Source organism: Bubalus kerabau, chromosome 13, assembly GCF_029407905.1.
Source record: "Bubalus kerabau isolate K-KA32 ecotype Philippines breed swamp buffalo chromosome 13, PCC_UOA_SB_1v2, whole genome shotgun sequence".
NCBI lineage: Eukaryota > Metazoa > Chordata > Mammalia > Artiodactyla > Bovidae > Bubalus > Bubalus kerabau.
The window spans coordinates 82,814,253-82,832,618 of NC_073636.1; the positions used below are offsets into that span (position 1 = coordinate 82,814,253).

At 47.1% G+C, this 18,366-nt stretch overlaps 1 protein-coding gene across 3 annotated transcripts in view; it reads left to right on the forward strand.

Annotated features, from left to right (window-relative positions):
• DOK5 (docking protein 5) overlaps positions 1-12,383 on the forward strand; it is a 153,007-nt gene extending 140,624 nt beyond the window's left edge. For 2 of the 3 annotated variants that reach the window (XM_055545350.1, XM_055545352.1), the window contains 2 exons: positions 3,016-3,136; positions 11,637-12,380. In XM_055545350.1, the coding sequence (XP_055401325.1) occupies positions 3,016-3,136; positions 11,637-11,701 (186 nt within the window). In that variant the 3' untranslated portion in view covers positions 11,702-12,380. Of the gene's footprint in view, positions 1-3,015; positions 3,137-11,636 lie in introns of all 3 variants that reach the window. The other variant, XM_055545351.1, reaches the window with a different exon arrangement.
• Positions 12,384-18,366: the final 5,983 nt, after the last annotated feature.

Below are 18,366 nucleotides of genomic sequence, written 5' to 3' on the forward strand. Positions count from 1 at the left end.
CGAGAATTCAGATATTTTTGCAGTGTTAACTAAGAAGGCTTTTCTTAGCACTTTTCTCCAAAGACAATTAAAATGCCCCTTTCATAAAATTAGATGTTCTTTCAAAGCTTTGAGGAAGGAAGAGACCAGGCTTGGTTGATATTCTCTTGACACACGGCATTGGTGCCATTTTATTTTTGTTCCTAAGTAAGCGTTCTAAAAATATAATCAGACCATGCTGGGCTGCAGAAGTATGTTCACAGTGAAGTAGCGAGTAATTTGAAGTGATGGCTTCTTCCCAAATATTTTCTTTGTATTAAAAATATTACTATCTTAACTATAATCCCTTTCTATTAAGAAAAGCAAATAATCGGTGCCTTGAATATTCAGTTCTTTTCCTCTCTTTATTTTCTTGTACTCCATGTTCGTGAGGTTGAACGTCACCACATGTCACTGCTAAATAGGTTTGTTTTTTTGTTTGTTTGGTTGGTTGGTTTTTGTTTTTGCTGTTAAACTTTGAGACTTTCATTTCTGCAGAAGCAGGAAAACAGCCCCAGAACTTTTCTACTAGCCTTTGTTTTCAACTTTTTAACCCTTTTGATTTAATAGGACATGTTTAGGGAAAATATGTCCCCACAAAATCTAGTGCTGTGTAATTACTTGGACACATTTAAGTAATTGTGCTACTGTGGTAAAGAGAGAATTCAATCCATCACATGTAAAATAGAGGATATGTAAATTAAAATAGTCTTTGGAAAGATGGTTATAATCTTTTTTTAGAGGCAGTCTCATTGGGTAAAGAATCCTTTGGTAAAGAATCTGCCTGCAATGCAGGAGACCTGGGTTTGATTCCTGGGTTGGGAAGACCCCCTGGAGAAGGAAATGGCAACCCACTCCAGTATTCCTGCCTAGAGAATCCCATGGACAGAAGAGCCTGGCAGGCTACTGTCCATGGGGTCACAACAGCCGGACATGACTTAGGGACTAAACCGCCACATCAACTCCAATGAGTTTTGGATTCCAGGGTGTGAAGTCTCGTATTATTTTGGCTTTATTGAGGGAATGTACAGATATTATGCCTGAGACTACTATGTCAATGAGACGTACAGAGTGGGGAGTTTAAAAAGAATCTTCTGGAGGCATTGCAGTTTATGCTCATCATCAGAACATCCTTCCTTCCCTGTGCCTGTTTGTTAGCCAAGTGCTAAGCAGGCATCATCTCACTGAAACCAAGTGGATAAATTTAATACCAGCTTTTCTCAGATGAGCAATTAAGGTGGCATCCCACTAGACAGAATGGTCTGCGATTCGCTTTTCCGTAATGGCACAATATGGCGGTGTTTCCTTCTTAGTGTTTCCTTCCGCCGTCCTCTGATTTGCGGTTGCCAAGCACTCCAGCGTGTCCAGTTAGCCAGGCCCTGAGACGTGGAGGCTTACGTTGCCCCTAGTTTTCCATGAGTGCAGACTGTCTCCTAACGCCCATCCTTGTCTAAACCCATTTCTGGACACGTTTTTATCCGACTGGGGTGGATCATTTGATATGCAAGCAGCTCTGGGACATCAGAATCACCTCTGTGCTATGACACAGTAAAAGCATGTCATGTTTGTGTCCAGATCAGGGCCCGGGCTGGGGGCACTGGGCAGCTGCCTCAGATCACACCCCACCCTCTCTTCCTCCTGCGTCGTCCCTGTATGCCTCTAGTCACTCCCTGGTCGTCCTGCTAAGCTGTCTTCTCTCGGAATCGTCCCCCAGTGTGGTTAGACAGACGACCTACTCCTCCCTGAGGACGTGGAGCCTCACATTGTATCTTTTAGGATGGGTCCTCTTAGATACTTGGAGCCAAAAGCCACAGCTTCCTCTTCCCCCTCAGTATCTGGAAGGGGATCAGGCACTTGTGGGAGCAGACAAAGGTTTTCTTCTGGTGATGGTGTGAGTGCTCAGCTGTGTCCGACTCTGCCGCCCCATGGACTGTGGCCTGCTGGGCTCCTCTGTCAGTGGGATTCTTCAGGCAGGGATACTGGAACGGGTTGCCATTTCCTTCTCCAGGGGTCTTCCTGACCCAGAGATGGAACCCGGGTCTCCTGCATCTCCGGGATTGGCTGGTGGATTCTTGACCACTAGCGCCACCTGGGAAGGCCCATGCTAGTGCTGAAACCCAGCTCCTATCAGCTTAGACTGAGAAGTAATGGGCTGGTGTAAGTGAGAGGTCTCGGCCTAGCCTCTGGGTTCAGGTAGGAACCAAGGCCTCAGTGGAGCTCGTCAGGACTCTCCCTGGCTTTCTTCCTCAGAGTAGTGTCCACTGACTGCCTTGTTCTTTCTTACTGTGCCAGGATAGACCCCAGGCCCATCTCCTGTCCCCCCATCAACCCCCTACATTGATGAGAAAGCTCCCACATTCAACTCCAGAAGTACCTCCTGTGTACTTACCACCTCAGGACATGATCTAGACCCTGGGATTCAGCAATGACCGAAGCAGGCAAAACACCCTTAACTTACCTCTCCTGATTCTGCCTTCCACAAAAGTTCTAATGAATGTCCCCAGGGATTGTGTCTTACTGGCCTGACTCCGGTCCCTGGGCCACCCCTGAATCCGTAGTGGAGTCCACCCACCGTGACCAGGTGGGTTGAGCTGAGTCGCTGGAAGTTCCCGCCCAGAAAACAATACCCTGCTGCCAACGTACGAAGAACGGGCGCTGCCAAGTCAGCAAAGACAGACGTGCTCCCCCACGGGCCAGCCCACTGGCTCTGGATGGCCGACTCCGAGGCCCTCGATCTCCCTGGGTGGATCTCCCCGGGTGGGGCTCCCCAGGTGGATCTCCCAGGTGGGGGCCCCCCGGGTGGATCTCCCAGAGTGGATCTCCCTGGGGGGATCTCCCTGGGCGGGACTTCCCAGGTGGATCTCTCCGAGTGCATCTCCCTGGGTGGGGCTCCCCCGGGTGGATCTCCCCTGGTGGATCTCCCGGGGGGGGGGGGGCTCCCCGGGTCGGCCCTCGCAGCCCTGGGTTGCTGACTTGCGCTCTGTTCCTCCGTTGCAGCTCCAGGTGAAGATGAGCGAGCGGGCCGCCTCGCTGAGCACCATGGTGCCTCTGCCTCGCAGCGCCTACTGGCAGCACATTACCCGGCAGCACAGCACGGGGCAGCTGTACCGCCTGCAAGGTGAGCGGGGCGGGGCGGAGGGCCGGGTGCTGGAGCGGAGGGTGTGGCTCCGCGGGGGGCGTGGCGTGGCGGAGGGCGTGGCTCCGCGGGGCTCCGGGGCGGGGCGCAACGGAGGCCAGAGTCCTCCCAGATGCTGCGTCCTTCCCCGCAGGTTAGTTCCCTTTCCCCCAGAGCCCCGTGCTTCTGAGGCAGGGGTCACGGGCTCCATCCCCAGTCAGGGCCCTGAGACCCCGCCTGTCATGTGGGGAGGACAAAAACGAAACATCCTCAGGGCAATCTGGACAGAGGAAATGTCACATGAAGGAGACCCTCATTTTACAGTTATTTTAACTAACCTAACTCCCTTTCAAAACAAGTAGGCGTTCATCAGAAATGACCGAAGACTAAAGGTCTTACCAGGGCCCTGACGGTGTAGTCATATTTTTTAAAATCTTAAGTTTAGAGCAGATGTTTTACATGCTGTTAGCATATGGTTTGTGTGCTCCTTGGTTTATATAGCTACTTCTGACAATGTCTGCATCTGTTTGCAACAAAGAAAACAACTCTGTTTTCTAGCATATAGACACAACTTCTTCAACCATAACAACAAAAAAATGCAAATTTACCTGCATGCAAAAAGCCCGTATTACGGTTGGAAAACAATACACAGCTGAAAGAATCTGGGATTATCACCAAGGACTGCTGCTGCTGCTGAGTCGCTTCAGTGTCCGACTCTGTGCGACCCCATAGACGGCAGCCCACCAGGCTCCTCCATCCCTGGGATTCTCCAGGCAAAAACACTGGAGTGGGTTGCCATTTCCTTCTCCAGGAATTAACTATAGGAACTTATAATTACTAGAGGCCCTTATTGAATATAACTGGCCTAGAACACAACAATTCTCTGCCAACACAGGCCTTAGTTGACTTAGGAAGCACAGAAATCAGTCAATCTCCTGGTCTCCATGTGTTCCCACACTGGTGCAGAATGCACTTAGAAGCTAACTGCTGCACGGGCCTGGACACCACCTGAACTATGGCTCCTGCTTCCCCAAATTGCTTTTGACCATGTTTTCAGACTATCTTCTTTGCTTTTTCACATTTCTCCAATTACTGAAAATAAGATTCACAAGTTACATAGTGCTCTATCAGGCCTTACAGACCTAAATAAACATCCCCATCACTTTTGACAAGGCCTTCTCCCAGTTCCCTTACTGTCACAGAAATGGTTCTCACCACTGGTACAGACGTATTTTCCCCACTGAGAATTTCTCTCAGTATTCTTTATGGCTTAGTTCAAGTTCACCATTCCATAAAATTTCTAGGGACTACATCACCAAGGACTACTGACCCACTAATTCCAGAAAAACAGTGGTGGTAATGTTACCTCTAGACACGGAGCAGAACAACACAAAACATCACCATGAAGGAGGAAAATCACCTTTGAGAAGTTTGCGTTGTTTTTGTCAAATACAGCAAGTCACAAACCAAACGGCTCATCAGAATCGGACGTGGGGTTATTTGATAAGCCTTTATATTTCAGTTCAGTTTATAGTTAAGTTTGTTATTATTTTTATAACCCAACACTCAACAGTAATGAGATTCAGGCAGATTTTGTATATATATTAGCTTCCCTGGTGGCTCAGAGGGTAAAGCATCTGCCTGCAATGCAGGAGACCCGGGTTCGATCCCTGGTTCAGGAAAATCCCCTGGAGAAGGAAATGGCAACCCCTCCAGTTTTCTTACCTGGAGGATCGCACGGATGGAGCAGCCTGGTGGGCTACAGTTCACGGGTGGCAAACTGAGCGACTTCACTTTCCCTTTTGGTTCCTGACCATTACAATAAAGAGAATATTGTGATAAAGCGAGTTGCACGAATTTTTTTGGCTTCCCAGTGCATATTAAAGTTACGTTTACACTAGCTTGTGGTCTATTAAGTGTGCAACAGGTTGTATGTCTAAAAAGATATACATACTTTAATTCAAAAACACTTTGTTGCTAAAAAATGCAACCATCATGTAAGCCTTCGGTGGGTCGTAGTAGTAACATCAAACATCACCAATCACAGGTCATCAAAGCAAGTATAATAATAATGAACAAGCTGGAGATATTTCGAGAATTACTAAAATGTGACACAAAGACACGAAGTGAGCAGGTGCTGTTGGAGAAATGGTACCAACAGAGTCACTCAGCATAGGATCGCCACAAATCTGCTATTTAAAAAATATATAGGGACTTCCCCGGCCATCCAGTGGTTAAGAACCTGCACTGCCTCTATGGTAGGGGGCGTGGGTTCGATCCCTGGTTGGGGAACTGGGATCCCGAGTGCTGCATGATGAGGCCCCAAAATACTCAATCAAAAGAAGTTTTAAAAAGTTAACAAAGTGCAAATCTGTAAGCATAATGCAGTGAAGCAGAAAATGAGGTCTGCGTGCATCGCTGTACAAGTAGGTCCAGGTTTATTGGTACAGATTTTACAAATGAGCACAGTCGTAGTGCTTGCAAGACAGGAATTTAAAGATAGCGATTGCTTAGTTTCTGAAGAAATAAATTCCAGTGATAATAAGAAAGAAAAAAGCCATGGAATCCCTGCAGAGATGATGGGTTATCAAACTTTGTGACTGGTAATTGTATAGGGTCTTTTGAAGGTGATTGTGTCTAGGATTGAAGATGATAATTAAAACTATGATTGTTTGTTATATAGTATAACCTTCATTGAACCTAAGCTCCCAATAGAATTCTTACATTTTTCCTGTTTTGACTGCATGCTAATACTCAATGAAATATCCTATTATCTTAGAATATTTCTGTGCACGAGAATGGCATTATAATTGCTTCAGTGATTTTTCTTCTTTATGTTTTGTATCAATTATTTCATCAAATTATTTGTTTTCACATACTTTTGTTACCTGTGTAGGAATTAATGTAAATGTGTTTTATTTTGGTACTCAATTTATAACCAATGTTTCCGAGATAGTACCTCATCAGCAAGTTCTATGTAGATTTGTCTATATTTGTCTTATCTTGGGATTGCTTCTTAGTCACCAGTATTCACTGAGATACAGTGCTAATATGTGCTGTGTATGTATTGAATAGCTTGGAAACTCAATTTACCACTAAATTTGATAGATTTTTAAAAAATGTTCAGACTACATAAAATTATCTCACGTCTCAGGGGTGGTCATTCACATGACGAATAAATGGGAAACGTTCATCTATCCCACCTGTGAGGCTTCCGGTGGCTCAGCGGTAGAGGCTGCCTGCAACGCAGGAGACACGGGTTCCACCCCTGGGCTGGGAAGATCCCTGGAGGAGGAAATGGAGACCCACTCGAGTCTTCTTGTTGAGAAGTCCATGGACAGAGGAGCCTGGCAGGCTATAGTCCTTGCGGTTTTAAAGAGACAGACAGGACTGAGCAGCTGAGCAGGCTCACACGCATCCCACCTGTCCCACCTGTCTTTATTCCTCCCTTCTGCCCACCCCCAGAAAAAGAAGAAATTGAGAAAATGAGTAACATCGTGGCCCTGTGTGTGTCCCATGATGAGCTTACACAGCGCCTCGGATCTTGTTTTGCTGGTATCCGTGAGTTGTAATTCCTCTGGCCAACTCACCTACCCTCATGTATTTCAGGTTGATTTTTGTCTGACGGATCCAGTGGCTAACCTTGGAAATCATGCAGAGCTTTATGAGGGAATTTATCCAAGAGGGTTGAGAACTGTTTCCTCTCCAAATTTGGTGCTAGCGCGCCGCCTACTGGTTGACGCTTGGATTTACCGCTTTATTATTGCTGTCGGTGAGGAGAGGAGCGTGCTGGGTCTGACACCCGCGTACCCTAAGATGTGTTCATCCATCTTCGCTGCTTCCTCCACCCCATTTTCCAGTTTCAAAACTAAATTCTCTTCTCTGCTTAGGCATTTACAGAATTAACATGTGAGCTTCATCGTGAGAATTGGGGAAAAATACATGAAATAGAAGCACTCAGCTGTATGTTGAGCCCGGTGTTCACAGGCTTCTTCTAAGAATTCATTGTATAAAACGAGTTGCCTTTTCCCAGTTGTCTTCTATGTTGTCCTGACCCTGGTTGATATCACCCTCCTCCAAAAAAGTACGGCTGCTGCTAAGTCGCTTCAGTCGTGTCCGACTCTGTGCGACCCCATAGTCGGCAGCCCAACAGGCTTCCCCGTCCCTGGGATTCTCTAGGCAAGAACACTGGAGTGGGTTGCCATTCCCTTCTCCAGGGGATCTTCCTGACCCAGGGATTGACCCTGGGTCCCCTGTGCTGCCAGCAGTGTTTTGTACTGCAGGGGGTCTCCTGCATTGCAGGCAGACTCGTTACGGACTGAGCCACTAGGAAAGCCAGAACGTAATATACATGATCTCGTTTAGACTGCAAAGCAGCCGCCTGGGAGTATTTTATTCCCCTGTGCAGCTAAGACACAGAATTTGAAGTTAGTAATGTGTCCAGGATCACCTGTGTCGTGGAGCTGAGGCTCTCGTCTCCATTCATTCATTGTTTGATAAATGTTAGTTGAGCATCTATTTTATGCTGAGCATTACGCTTGGTGATGGAGCCACACTGGGGCTACTACACAGGCCTGTTTCTGCCTCCTACAGGTTATAGTCGGAAGGAGAGCCACAGCCAACAATTACACACGCATATTTAATTTCAAATTTGGTCCATGTCATATTGAAAAGAAAGTGTTTGTAGTAGAGAATGGTAAAGCAGAGTTGTTGCCAGTTTGGGGAGGAGGGTCACAAAGGGACTTCTTTAGAGGGGCTGCACCATTTACCCCAAGACCTGGAATCTGGAGGAGTCCTATTGAGCATTATCCACAGAGAAATCAACATATGCAAAGGCCCTGGTGCTGAAGGAGCTCGGATTTTCAAAGAACAGAAAGGAAGCAGTGTGACTGGTGCATCAAGGCTTTTAGGAGAGAGCCGGGTGTGTCCAGCTTCTTGGCAATGTTCCTCTTAAACTCCCTCACCTCCTTCTTTAAGTTAACATCTTAGGAATTTTGCCCTTAATCCTAAGGCTCTCCATTTCTCAATGTTTAGAACTCTTCTGTAGAAATTGCCTCTGAAGAGAGCGTCCCTTGTTTCAAAGCAAAAGTGAGAAAAACATAGGCACTTATATCATTGATCCAGCGTGATGTGATTTTGGATATTCGTGGGAAATCAATGAGCTGCATCAGATGTCTGTGCCACTCTATGGGCGTCTCCCTTGTCGCCTTTCCTGGCTCACCTGGCAGCAGTTGGAGTTGGCCAGAGACTCCATTTCAATGAAGGCAGAACTGAGACCCTTGGAGGTCAGTACTCACCGAGATCACATGGCCAGTGGATGGATGGACTGACATTATAACTCCAGGGTTCTGACTCCTGGTTTAGGGGTCTTTCTTTCATTGTATATGCTTGCCTTTGGGTGGAAATTCTGCCACCGCGGGTGTTTCCAAAGTGAACACCATGTGATGGAAATAACTCCTCCAGAGGGTTGGTTCCAGGTCGTGCAATTTACATTTTTATCTTAAGGAGGATAGATTTTTTGAGCAAGTGGTTACTTTGGAGGGCTTAACCTTGGGTTTTATTTCTTTTTAAAAATTTATCTTTTATTGAAGTATAGTTGGTTTACAATGCTGTATTAATTTCTGTTGTACAGCAAAGTGATCCAGTTTTACATATATATGTATACATTCAGTTATACACACACGCACACACACATACATATATGTGTGCTAAGTCACTTCAGTCGTCTCTGACTCTTTGCAACCCCATGGACTGCAGCCCACCAGGCTCCTCTGTCCATGGGATTCTCCAGGCAAGAGTACTGGAGTGGGTTGCCATGCCCTCCTCCAGGGGATCTTCCCGACCCAGGGATCGAGCCCAGGTCTCTATGTCTCCTGCATTTGCAGGCAGGTTCCTTTACCCCTGGTGCCTGTGCCTTCGTTTTATACTCTTTTCCATTATCTATCACAGGGCATCGACTATAGCCCCCTGTGCTGTAAGCAGGGCCTTGTCTGTCCCTCCTGGATAGAACAGTTGCCTCTGCTCGTCCTGAACTCCCATCCATCCGTCCCCCAGCCCCTCCCCCTTGACAGCCACCGTTTGTTCTCTATAACATTGGTTTTTCAGTATTAATTCTAACACATCTACGTACATTGTGTGTGCATCTAGTAAGAGAGAAGTAGATTAAGGTCCGAGCAAATTAGAATGATAACAGATAAACCGGGGTCTCACACTCGCATGTCTGTAGGGGCCACGAGGACCAGCCAGTGTGGCGCGATGGGCTCCCTGGTGAAAGTGGCGGGGAGAGCGCAGGCCGAGGGCCCGGCCTTCACCGGTGTGCAGTTACCCAATGTCGACAAGGAATGCCGCGTGCTCTGTGCCCCGTGCAGGCCAGAGGACAGGGCTTGGCACAGAGAGGGCGCACAGGCCAGTGCCAGCTTGTGACCTCTGTGTGTGACCTTTGCACGCGTTTGTGTGCGTGTGTGTGTTGGAGAATTGAATTCATGTGTAAAATGACTGGGAAGCTGGAAGGAATGATCTCTAGTGATTGGGATATTTTAATATTCTAACTTCTCTAATAATAGTCACCGCTATATGTACCAGTGACTGTATGATACATATATAGTTTTCTTATGGTTCAGATTTGAGGCATGTAAATATCTGAATCCACGATTTCTTATGTCAGAAAGGGACTAGACGGGGCCGTGATGGAGCCCAGGGCTGTTGGGATAAGGAGATGCGCTTAGGGCGTAGGGCCGGCGCCACTGCGAGCCTTCCTGCTCCGTCCAGCGTTCTGAGCGCGCGTTGGTGGGGCGGGATGCTCTGCTTGGCCGAGGTGCCATTTCCCCGTGTTGTTAGACTGGCTTGATCTGCATGTTTGGCTCCAGGAAGTCTGAACTGTAGTGTAGATTTTACCTTGTTCACTTCTGAGGGCTCTTCACTGATCTGCATTGTAAATTCTTCTGCGTGTGGTAACCCTTAGTCGCTTAATGCAACGAGCCCACTGACCAGAAAAGACCCTGATGCTGGGAAAGATTGAAGGCAGGAGGAGCAGGGGGTGACAGAGGATGAGATGGTTGGATGGCATCACTGATGCAATGGACTTGAATTTGAGCAAATTCCGGAAGATAGTGAAGGGCCGCGGAGCGTGGCAGGAACAGTTCCTGGAGTCGTGGAGTCAGACTTCGCAACTGGACAGCAGCAGCCCTTCGCCAGCAGATGGCAGTAGAGCCCCTCCTGCGTTTATCAAATCAAGCGCTCCGGCCACCGGAAATGGCCAGCTGGCCTCCCGGGCGATCCAGCTGCGGTCTGTTTTTGTTCACAAGCTTTCATGGGAACATTCACGCCCACTCCTTACAGATTAACTGGTTGCTATTGTGCTGCAGGCAGTGGAGTTAAGTAGTTGCTACGAGACCGTACACTCTGCAGAACCTAAAATACTTCATATCTGGCCTTTTATAAAGTTCGCCAGCCCCTGTCCTGTGTCACAAAGGAGACTCACAGTGGCCTTGTGTGACTTCTTCCTGACCTGGCCTTCCTGACGTCTTCATTGGCCTTGGTTTGGAACTTAAACCTGAAATAATAAAGGCTGTATGGCTTTTAAGGGGTCCTCCTTTACCGCAGGATTGCCTAGGAATAAATACAATATTGTCTTATTTCTGACCTGGTTTCCAAAGGGTGTTCTCACCAAAAGATTCCCCAGTCTTTTGATTGTATCTCGTTTTCCCTAAATCTGTTGCGTGTAGGAGTTGGTTGATGAAATACCGCCGAGGAGGCCGTTGCCCCTCGTTGCACCTGGTTTGATCGCATTGTTGTTGTTTGGTCGCTAAGTTGTTACCACCTCTTTGCAACCCCTTAGAATGTAACTCGCCAGGCTCCTCTGTCCCTGGGATTTCCCAGGCAAGATTACTGGACAGGGCTACCATTTCCTTCTCCAGGGGATCTTCCCGACCCAGGGATGGGACCCGTGTCCCCTGCATTGGCAGGAGGGTTCTTTACCACTGAGCCACCTGGGAAGCCTGGCTTGCACATAGCCAGTGCAAAGGCCCGGAGAAGGCGATGGCACCCCACTCCAGTGTTCTCGCCTGGAAAATCCCATGGGCAGAGGAGCCTGGTGGGCTGCAATCCATGGGGACGTAAAGAGTCGGACATGACTGAGTGACTTCACTTTCACTTTTCACTTTCCTGCACTGGAGAAGGAAATGGCAACCCACTCCAGTGTCCTTGCCTGGAGAATCCCAGGGACGGGGGAGCCTGGTGGGCTGCCGTCTCTGGGGTCGCAGAGAGTCGGACACGACTGGAGCGACTCAGCAGCGGCAGCAGCAGTGCAAAGGCCACACGCAAGTGATGTGTTAAGCACCCCGTCTTTCAGTGCGGTCTCACTCTCCTTTGCGTATCCTTGGGAGTAGCCTCTGGGGGAAAAGCATTCTGTATCCTACGTTATTTATGTCTGTTATACAGAAACTTGCGATGAGCTAACCTGGTATGTTTGCAACTGCTGATTTTAAACTCTCTTTTGGAAAAGGTGTCACCAGCCCTCTGAAGCTTCATCGAACAGAGACTTTTCCCACCTACCCATCTGAGCACTGACGGGCCTGGCGTGAGCTGTGTCAGCCACAGACCCACCCGGACGGGCAGAGGGTGCCTGGGGAGCCGTGCCGGCAAGCAGCTCCGCGTCCTGCCTACCTGTGTGGTCCTTGGGACACTCTGCAATACTCTTTTTCTTTTTTCCCCTTTTCTTTCTTAAAAAAAAAAAAAAAAATTAGCATACTTGAAACCTGCTCTATAGATATCGACTCTGTGTTCCCTCTTTTACGGCTGTGGTTTTCTATTGTAGATACCGTGTGCCCTGCACCTCCCTGAATTTACCCTTTTGCGGATTCTTGTGATTTATTTTCCTTCTGAGTGTTTCAATTGTATGACAGTACTGACAATAAAATGGCTCTTAATTACTTGTTATTTGTTTAAACCATATTCCTCAGTTATTAATATTATGGTTCTGCTTAACTACGGGCCATCATATTTTATTATATTCCCACTTAGTTAAATCAGTGCTTTGACTCAGTATGACCTATTACATTAAGAAGTCACCTTTCCTAGCACCCTTTATATTATTTACCAGGGTTACAATTTCTTACACCATCTCCCCTCTCCCTCCCTTTTAAGAAAGCTTTTATTTTCTTCCATGTACCTTCCAAAAACGTTTTAAAATAAAAGATCATTCTTCACCCATATGGTCTTGGGTTTCTGGCTACATGGTTTTCTCTGTATCTCCAGTGTTTCTGAAGGTGTGTGAATACCTTCAGTGTGAACCCTGAGCATTGCATTTGATAGAATCCAACCGTGTATGTGTTTCTTCACTCATTCATTCAGCTGTCTGTGCTGAGCATCTGCTTGTCCCAGGCCTCTTGTGATGCAGAGGGGCATGACGAGGAAATGAGGACATAATTCCAGTACAGTGTGGCATCTGCTAAATGGGCCTCCAGAAGTGATGGCTTCTAAAGAGACGGTCAGTCTGTTCCCTAGACTCTCCCACTGGGAAAATGCCAGATGGGAGTTGAGTCTTGTGAGCTTCTGAGGTTAGAATTGCTATAAAGCTATATAAGGGATGAGGTCTGTCTTGGTCTCAACTCGATTCTCAGTAGCGTTGCCAGGTAAAATATGGGATCCAGTTAAATTTGAATTTCAGATACACAGTGAATAATTTTTTAGCATACATGTATTGCATGGGATGTGATTATACTTACAAATGTCCGTTGTCTGTCTTAGATTAAAACTTGACTGGGTGGTCTCTATTTTTCCTTACTAAATTTGGCAATCCTATTTCCCAGACCCTAGAACATAGCTCATGCTTGAGAAATATACGTTGAACCCATGGATAGAGGAATAAACCCTGATCCTTGGGATGGAATTCTTTCTGCAACGGGAAGCAAATTAACATTGATTTGCATATGTTCTCAATGCCAGGCATGGGGCTCGATCCTTCCAAAATGATTATTTTCACTAAGGAGAAAAAAAAGTGTTTTTGCTAAGTCCCAAGAATGCTCCTTCCAAAAAGTGCATAATTTCCTAAAATGGAGATTGACCAACGAAACCCCAAAGGTCTTGCTGAAATCCTGCCTTGATCTGAGGTGGTTGGGGTTTCCAAGGATGCTGCTGGTTGGGATGTGTTTTTCTCAGGGGTGGAGAAACCTGGAGGAGGAGGGTTAAGTTCAGCTGAGAATTAATTAGTGGCTTAGGGACACAGAAACGATTTCGCGCTGATGGCTTTGCTGGGACGCACTTGTGTTCCATGTCCTCTTCCCATCCTTCTGGTTCATCCTGTTCTCCCAGGCATATTTCTGTTCATCTTTTAAAAATTTGGTTTGCCACACACGTTTGATAGTTCACTCACTGTTCATTTTTCCTGACTCTATCTGGCTCTTATGTATTTTTTTTTTTTTCCTTGTTGAAAACTGTCTCATAAGAGGTTCTCCCTGATTCCCAGGGCCTTGGCAGCCAGCATGGGGGATTAAGTTAAAGAAGTAGATAAAGGAAATGGAATTAAGGAAATAATTATAATTTTAATGAAGTCAGGATTGCTGAAGCAAGTCTACAGCTAATCAGTGTGTGAAGAAATGTTGCTGAATGTAGTTAACTATAAGCCAGAGACTCTTTTAGGACTTTTCAAAAAAGAAACATATTGACAAAAAGGAGTTAGAGTTCTATTAGAGTCTCCTAACAGCTTCTACTTATTGTCTCTGCTATTCTTAGACCTTTACTTATGTTATCTTACTTAATTCAATCCTCAACAGCTCCATGAGGTAAGTATAATTATTGTTCCTGTTTAACAGATGAGAAACTGATCCTTAAGGAGTTTAAATAATCTAAAAATATGCCTAAGATTTCTTAGCTCTGTTAAAAGATAAACCGAGGCAGATTAAAAGAGTTTATTTGAGGGACTTAGCCGGTGATCCAATAGTTAAGACTCCTGGCTCCCACTGCATGGGGTGTAGGTTCGAACCCTCATCAGGGAACTAAGATCCCACATGCCCATGGCATGGCTTAAAAAAAAAAAGTTTATTTGAGTATCCGTCTCTTGGGATTGGGCAACGTCAAACCAAAGATAGTTAGAAGAGCTCCACAGACAAGCTGGTGGGGTGGGGTGGGGGTGCAGTTTTTATAGAGAATACTTGGAGGCAAAGCAAGGAAATCACTTGACTGCCTATGGCTGAAGCGGTTGCCTTATCTGGGAGAGACTAGTTGGCTGTTTGTGATGGCTTGTTCCTAAGTTTCATTTTCTTGAATTCTAGCGCATTGACTCTGGCTTACGTTTTTGCTTTGCTCCAGTAGGCCACCCAGGACCACCCCAGTCTAACGGCCTTCCTGTTTGATTATGTCAACAGCTACTAAATGATAGACACATTTGAACCCGGGCAGTCTGACTCACGAGACTGTGTAAATTGTGTATCCCTTACCCATGTTGCTTTGGAGGGCAGCATATATTCTCTTTAAAGGGCCAGAATATAGATATTCTAGCTTTCTGGGTCATACGGCATCTCTGTTCCTACTGTATTGCAGAAAAAGCCGTAGACCGTGATCCTCAACGGAGAGGCATGGCCACGTGCCAGTAAATCTATTTACAGAACAAGTGACTGGCTGGAGTCACCCCCACTGAAAGCACCCCCAGGACTGTCTTTTGTCAGTTTCAGGGGTTTTGGTAGACAACATGAGAGATTTAAACACATTAATCTCTGGCCTTAAATAAGAGAAATAGTGATTCGAAGTTATTTTGAAATTTCTTTTTCTAATCCTTAACCTGCTTGGTGAACACCCGAGTGTGAGAAGGGGTAACATTTCAGAGCTGTGCTGGATTTGTACGTAATCCAAACTGAATTCTTAAGCGCTTCCACCAATATTGCAAATAAACTGAAATCTAAAGATTAAACTCCATAGTTTTACTTAGAGTTGTTTCTGTTTTAATTGTATGATGAGAAAAGTGACTTTTCTTTTTTTTGGCAGATGTATGATGGGGGTGGGGGGTAAATTTTGTCTTCCCTTTTGCATGCTTATTTTATCCAGGGCTAAAAAAGACCTTTGGGGCTTCCCTGGTGGCTCTGATGGTAAAGAATCTACCTGCAATGCAGGAGATTCTTCTATCTTTGGGTCAGAAAGATGCCCTGGAGGAGGAAAGGGTTTCCCACTCTAGTAGTCTTGCCTGAAGAATTCCATGGACAGAGGAGCCTGGTAGGTTACAGTTCATGGGGTCGCAAAGAGTTGGACTAAGCACGCAGCATACACAAAAAGACCTTTTACCTAACTTAAAAGGCAGAACGATTAAAAGGCAGTAGTTATTAAAATGCTTTCCAGGCAAGACAGCTTTGGTTTCTGTGCTTCATTTATTCATTTACCAAGTGTTTATTCTGTCTCATCTCTGGATATCCCAGGCTGAGTGGGAGTTGCTGAAAATACGGTGTGAATAAAACAAGCAGCGTACCTGCCTTCACAGTGCCTGACCCGGAAGCCAAATTATTTAAGCCAATTGCTCAGGAAACAGAAAAACTAAGGAGAACATCCGTTCATATAAAGGGGCATTGTACGGTTTTTAGGGGAGAGGGTGGACGATCTTGACCTTTCAGAGGACGATACTGTACCAACTTTTAACACAAACTTTTCCTTTTAGTCCTGAACAAAGGAAATCATTTTGCAGTTTCCACACAAACACAGTACTTTTCATTCCTATTGACATTTTAAGTTCTTTTGGTTAAATGTTGGCGGCAAGACTGCCCATCTTCTGATGAAAGTCAATACTGGCTGACTTCAAAGCGAGGTTTTGGCTCAACCATGGGGATTTGAATCAGCCAAGGCAAGACCAGGCTTCCCTGGTGGCTCAGAGGTTAAAGCGTTTACCTGGAATGCAGGAGACCTGGGTTCGATCCCTGGGTCGGGAAGATCCCCTGGAGAAGGAAATGGCAACCCGCTCCAGTGCTCTTGCCTGGAGAATCCCATGGATGGAGGAGCCTGGTGGGCTACAGTCCATGGGGTCGCAAAGAGTCGGACACGTCTGAGCGACTGCACTTATTTCACTTCACTTACTTAAGGCAAGACCAGGTGATGGTCATTTGCCTACACTTGTGCTGAAGATAGCTCCACCCACCTTCTACTCTCTGAGCTTGTAGTTACCAACTGTTGGCAAAAGACGCTGGTTTTGTAGGTCTGAAGTGGAGCTGATGAATCTGTATTTTCAGTCAGTATCTCTGGGAAATTCCAGTGCGGGAGACACACATCCCATTTTAAGAAACCCTAAGGAGACAGACGTGGGGAGAGTTCCCATCAGGGGAGACTAGGCACCTGGAGTTGTCGGCAAGCGTGCTTACACAAGACACCACCGGGGAGTCGGCAGGAGGAGCTGGGGGCCGGCCGCAGGTACCGTTGCGATTCCCGGTGCAGGTTACGCGCAGGCGTGAGCTGTGCCGAGACTGAAGCTCGGGCGGGGCGGTCCTGGCGGCACATCCAGGGTTTCGGGTATACTTTCTTTGTTGCCATAGCAACTAAGGAGGCGCCTCAGTTTGACCTTCTTTGTCTCTGGGAGAGGCCTGAAGGGCATGGACTGCTCACACTGTTGTTTAATAGGAAAAAGCCAGCCGGGAGCTGCAGGAAAGAGACAGGCTGCGAAACGCGGCTGCAGGAGGAGGCCGAGCCTGTAGGTTGTTAAGGACCCAGCGCTGAGCCGCCAGGCGGGCCGCCGTTGCCTCCCGGCCCGAGTTCTTTCCTCTGATTATAATAGTTGTGCTGTGTTATTATCTTTGGCCTTTGGTAATGAGTTCCCCTCCTCTGCTGAGAAGCAGAGGTTGCTGGGGTGGGTTTAAAGATGTCAGAGGTGGGTAAGGATTGCTGTTTTTGCGCTGAGTTCTGACCTGGACCGTGACTGCCCTCTTCGTGGTGTCTCTGTTGTGTTGACAAGCTGTGCTTATTTCCTTTCTTTACATTGGAAACCCTAGGAGACCAAGGACTAGCTTGTTTTTCAGTAGGTAGCCACCCTCCCTTGACCCACCGAATGAGGCCCACATGGAAGGCTTGTGTAGCAAGGGTCCTAAACTCTGGCCAAAGCGTCAGTAAAGTTTAACTGGCACACCGCCATGCCCGTTTGGTACCTGCCGCTGCTTTAGTGCAACACCCGCGGAGTTGAGGGGTGGTGGTGAGGGGCCTGAGCCCTCCCCAGAGAAGGTTTGCAGAGTCCTGCCCCATATGAGCCCTGCCTTCAGGAACCAGCTGCCCCTGCTCCTGCAGGCCTCTCTCGCCCCTGGCATCCCCTGTGAAGCCAGCGTTCTCTGTGGAAGGAATGCGGAGCCCACCCCTGAGCCGGGCCTGCCCCTCTCACTGCAGGGGGCACTGTTTCTGTCATTCCTTTGGCCTCGGAAAACCTTATCTTCCTCCACTCTTGCAAAACCAACGCTTCCTGCAGATGTTAATTAAAACACCAGGCTCTGAGTTCCTTCCCGAGACCCCCAGACCAGACGAAGCCGCCGGTTATAAGCTTTTAAAGTTCTCCGCAGGGTCCCTGCACAGCCCTAATTACTGTGTACAATGGCAGCGTTGTGTGCCGACTGGATCGTCTGCCTTCTCTGTGCTTCTCAAGCTCCCTGAGGGCAGGAACTGTATTTAATTGGCTAAGCTTTGCCCCCCCAACACCACATAAAATATCCAGCTTAGCGGGTGCTCAATAAATGTTCATAAAGAAATGGAAAGTGAGATGGCAACAAATACATCATTAAATCGCAGTATTGGGCAGCACAGGTTCTCCCTTGGACGAGCAGTACAGAGAGCGCCAGGGAGCCCCGACTTTCTGGGACCCCCGTGTGTGGCAAGTGCAACCCTTACGTCATCTCTGCGTGGGTGACGACTCGAGTACCGTCTATTGGACCCTTGAGAACTACTGGCCAGAAGCTGTTCAGTTTCAACATTCGATCACATTAAGTTCATTTCCATGACGTCATGATTGTGAAACTGGGTTTTTGGCAATAAAAAGCAAAAGTACTAAGTGATCTTTTTTTTTTTAAGTACTGTGTGAATGGCTTTCCAGGCTAGAGGGGGCACAGCGATCTACACCAGTGTTCTTGCCTGGGAATCCCTGGACAGAGGAGCCTGGTGGGCTGTGGTCCACAGGGTCACAAAGAGTTGTGCCGGGGTCCAGCCCCGGTGGATCCAGGGAATTCTAAGCGGGAACGGCGTCGTCGAGGATCAGGAAACAACTGCTTAATTAAACGTTAATTAAG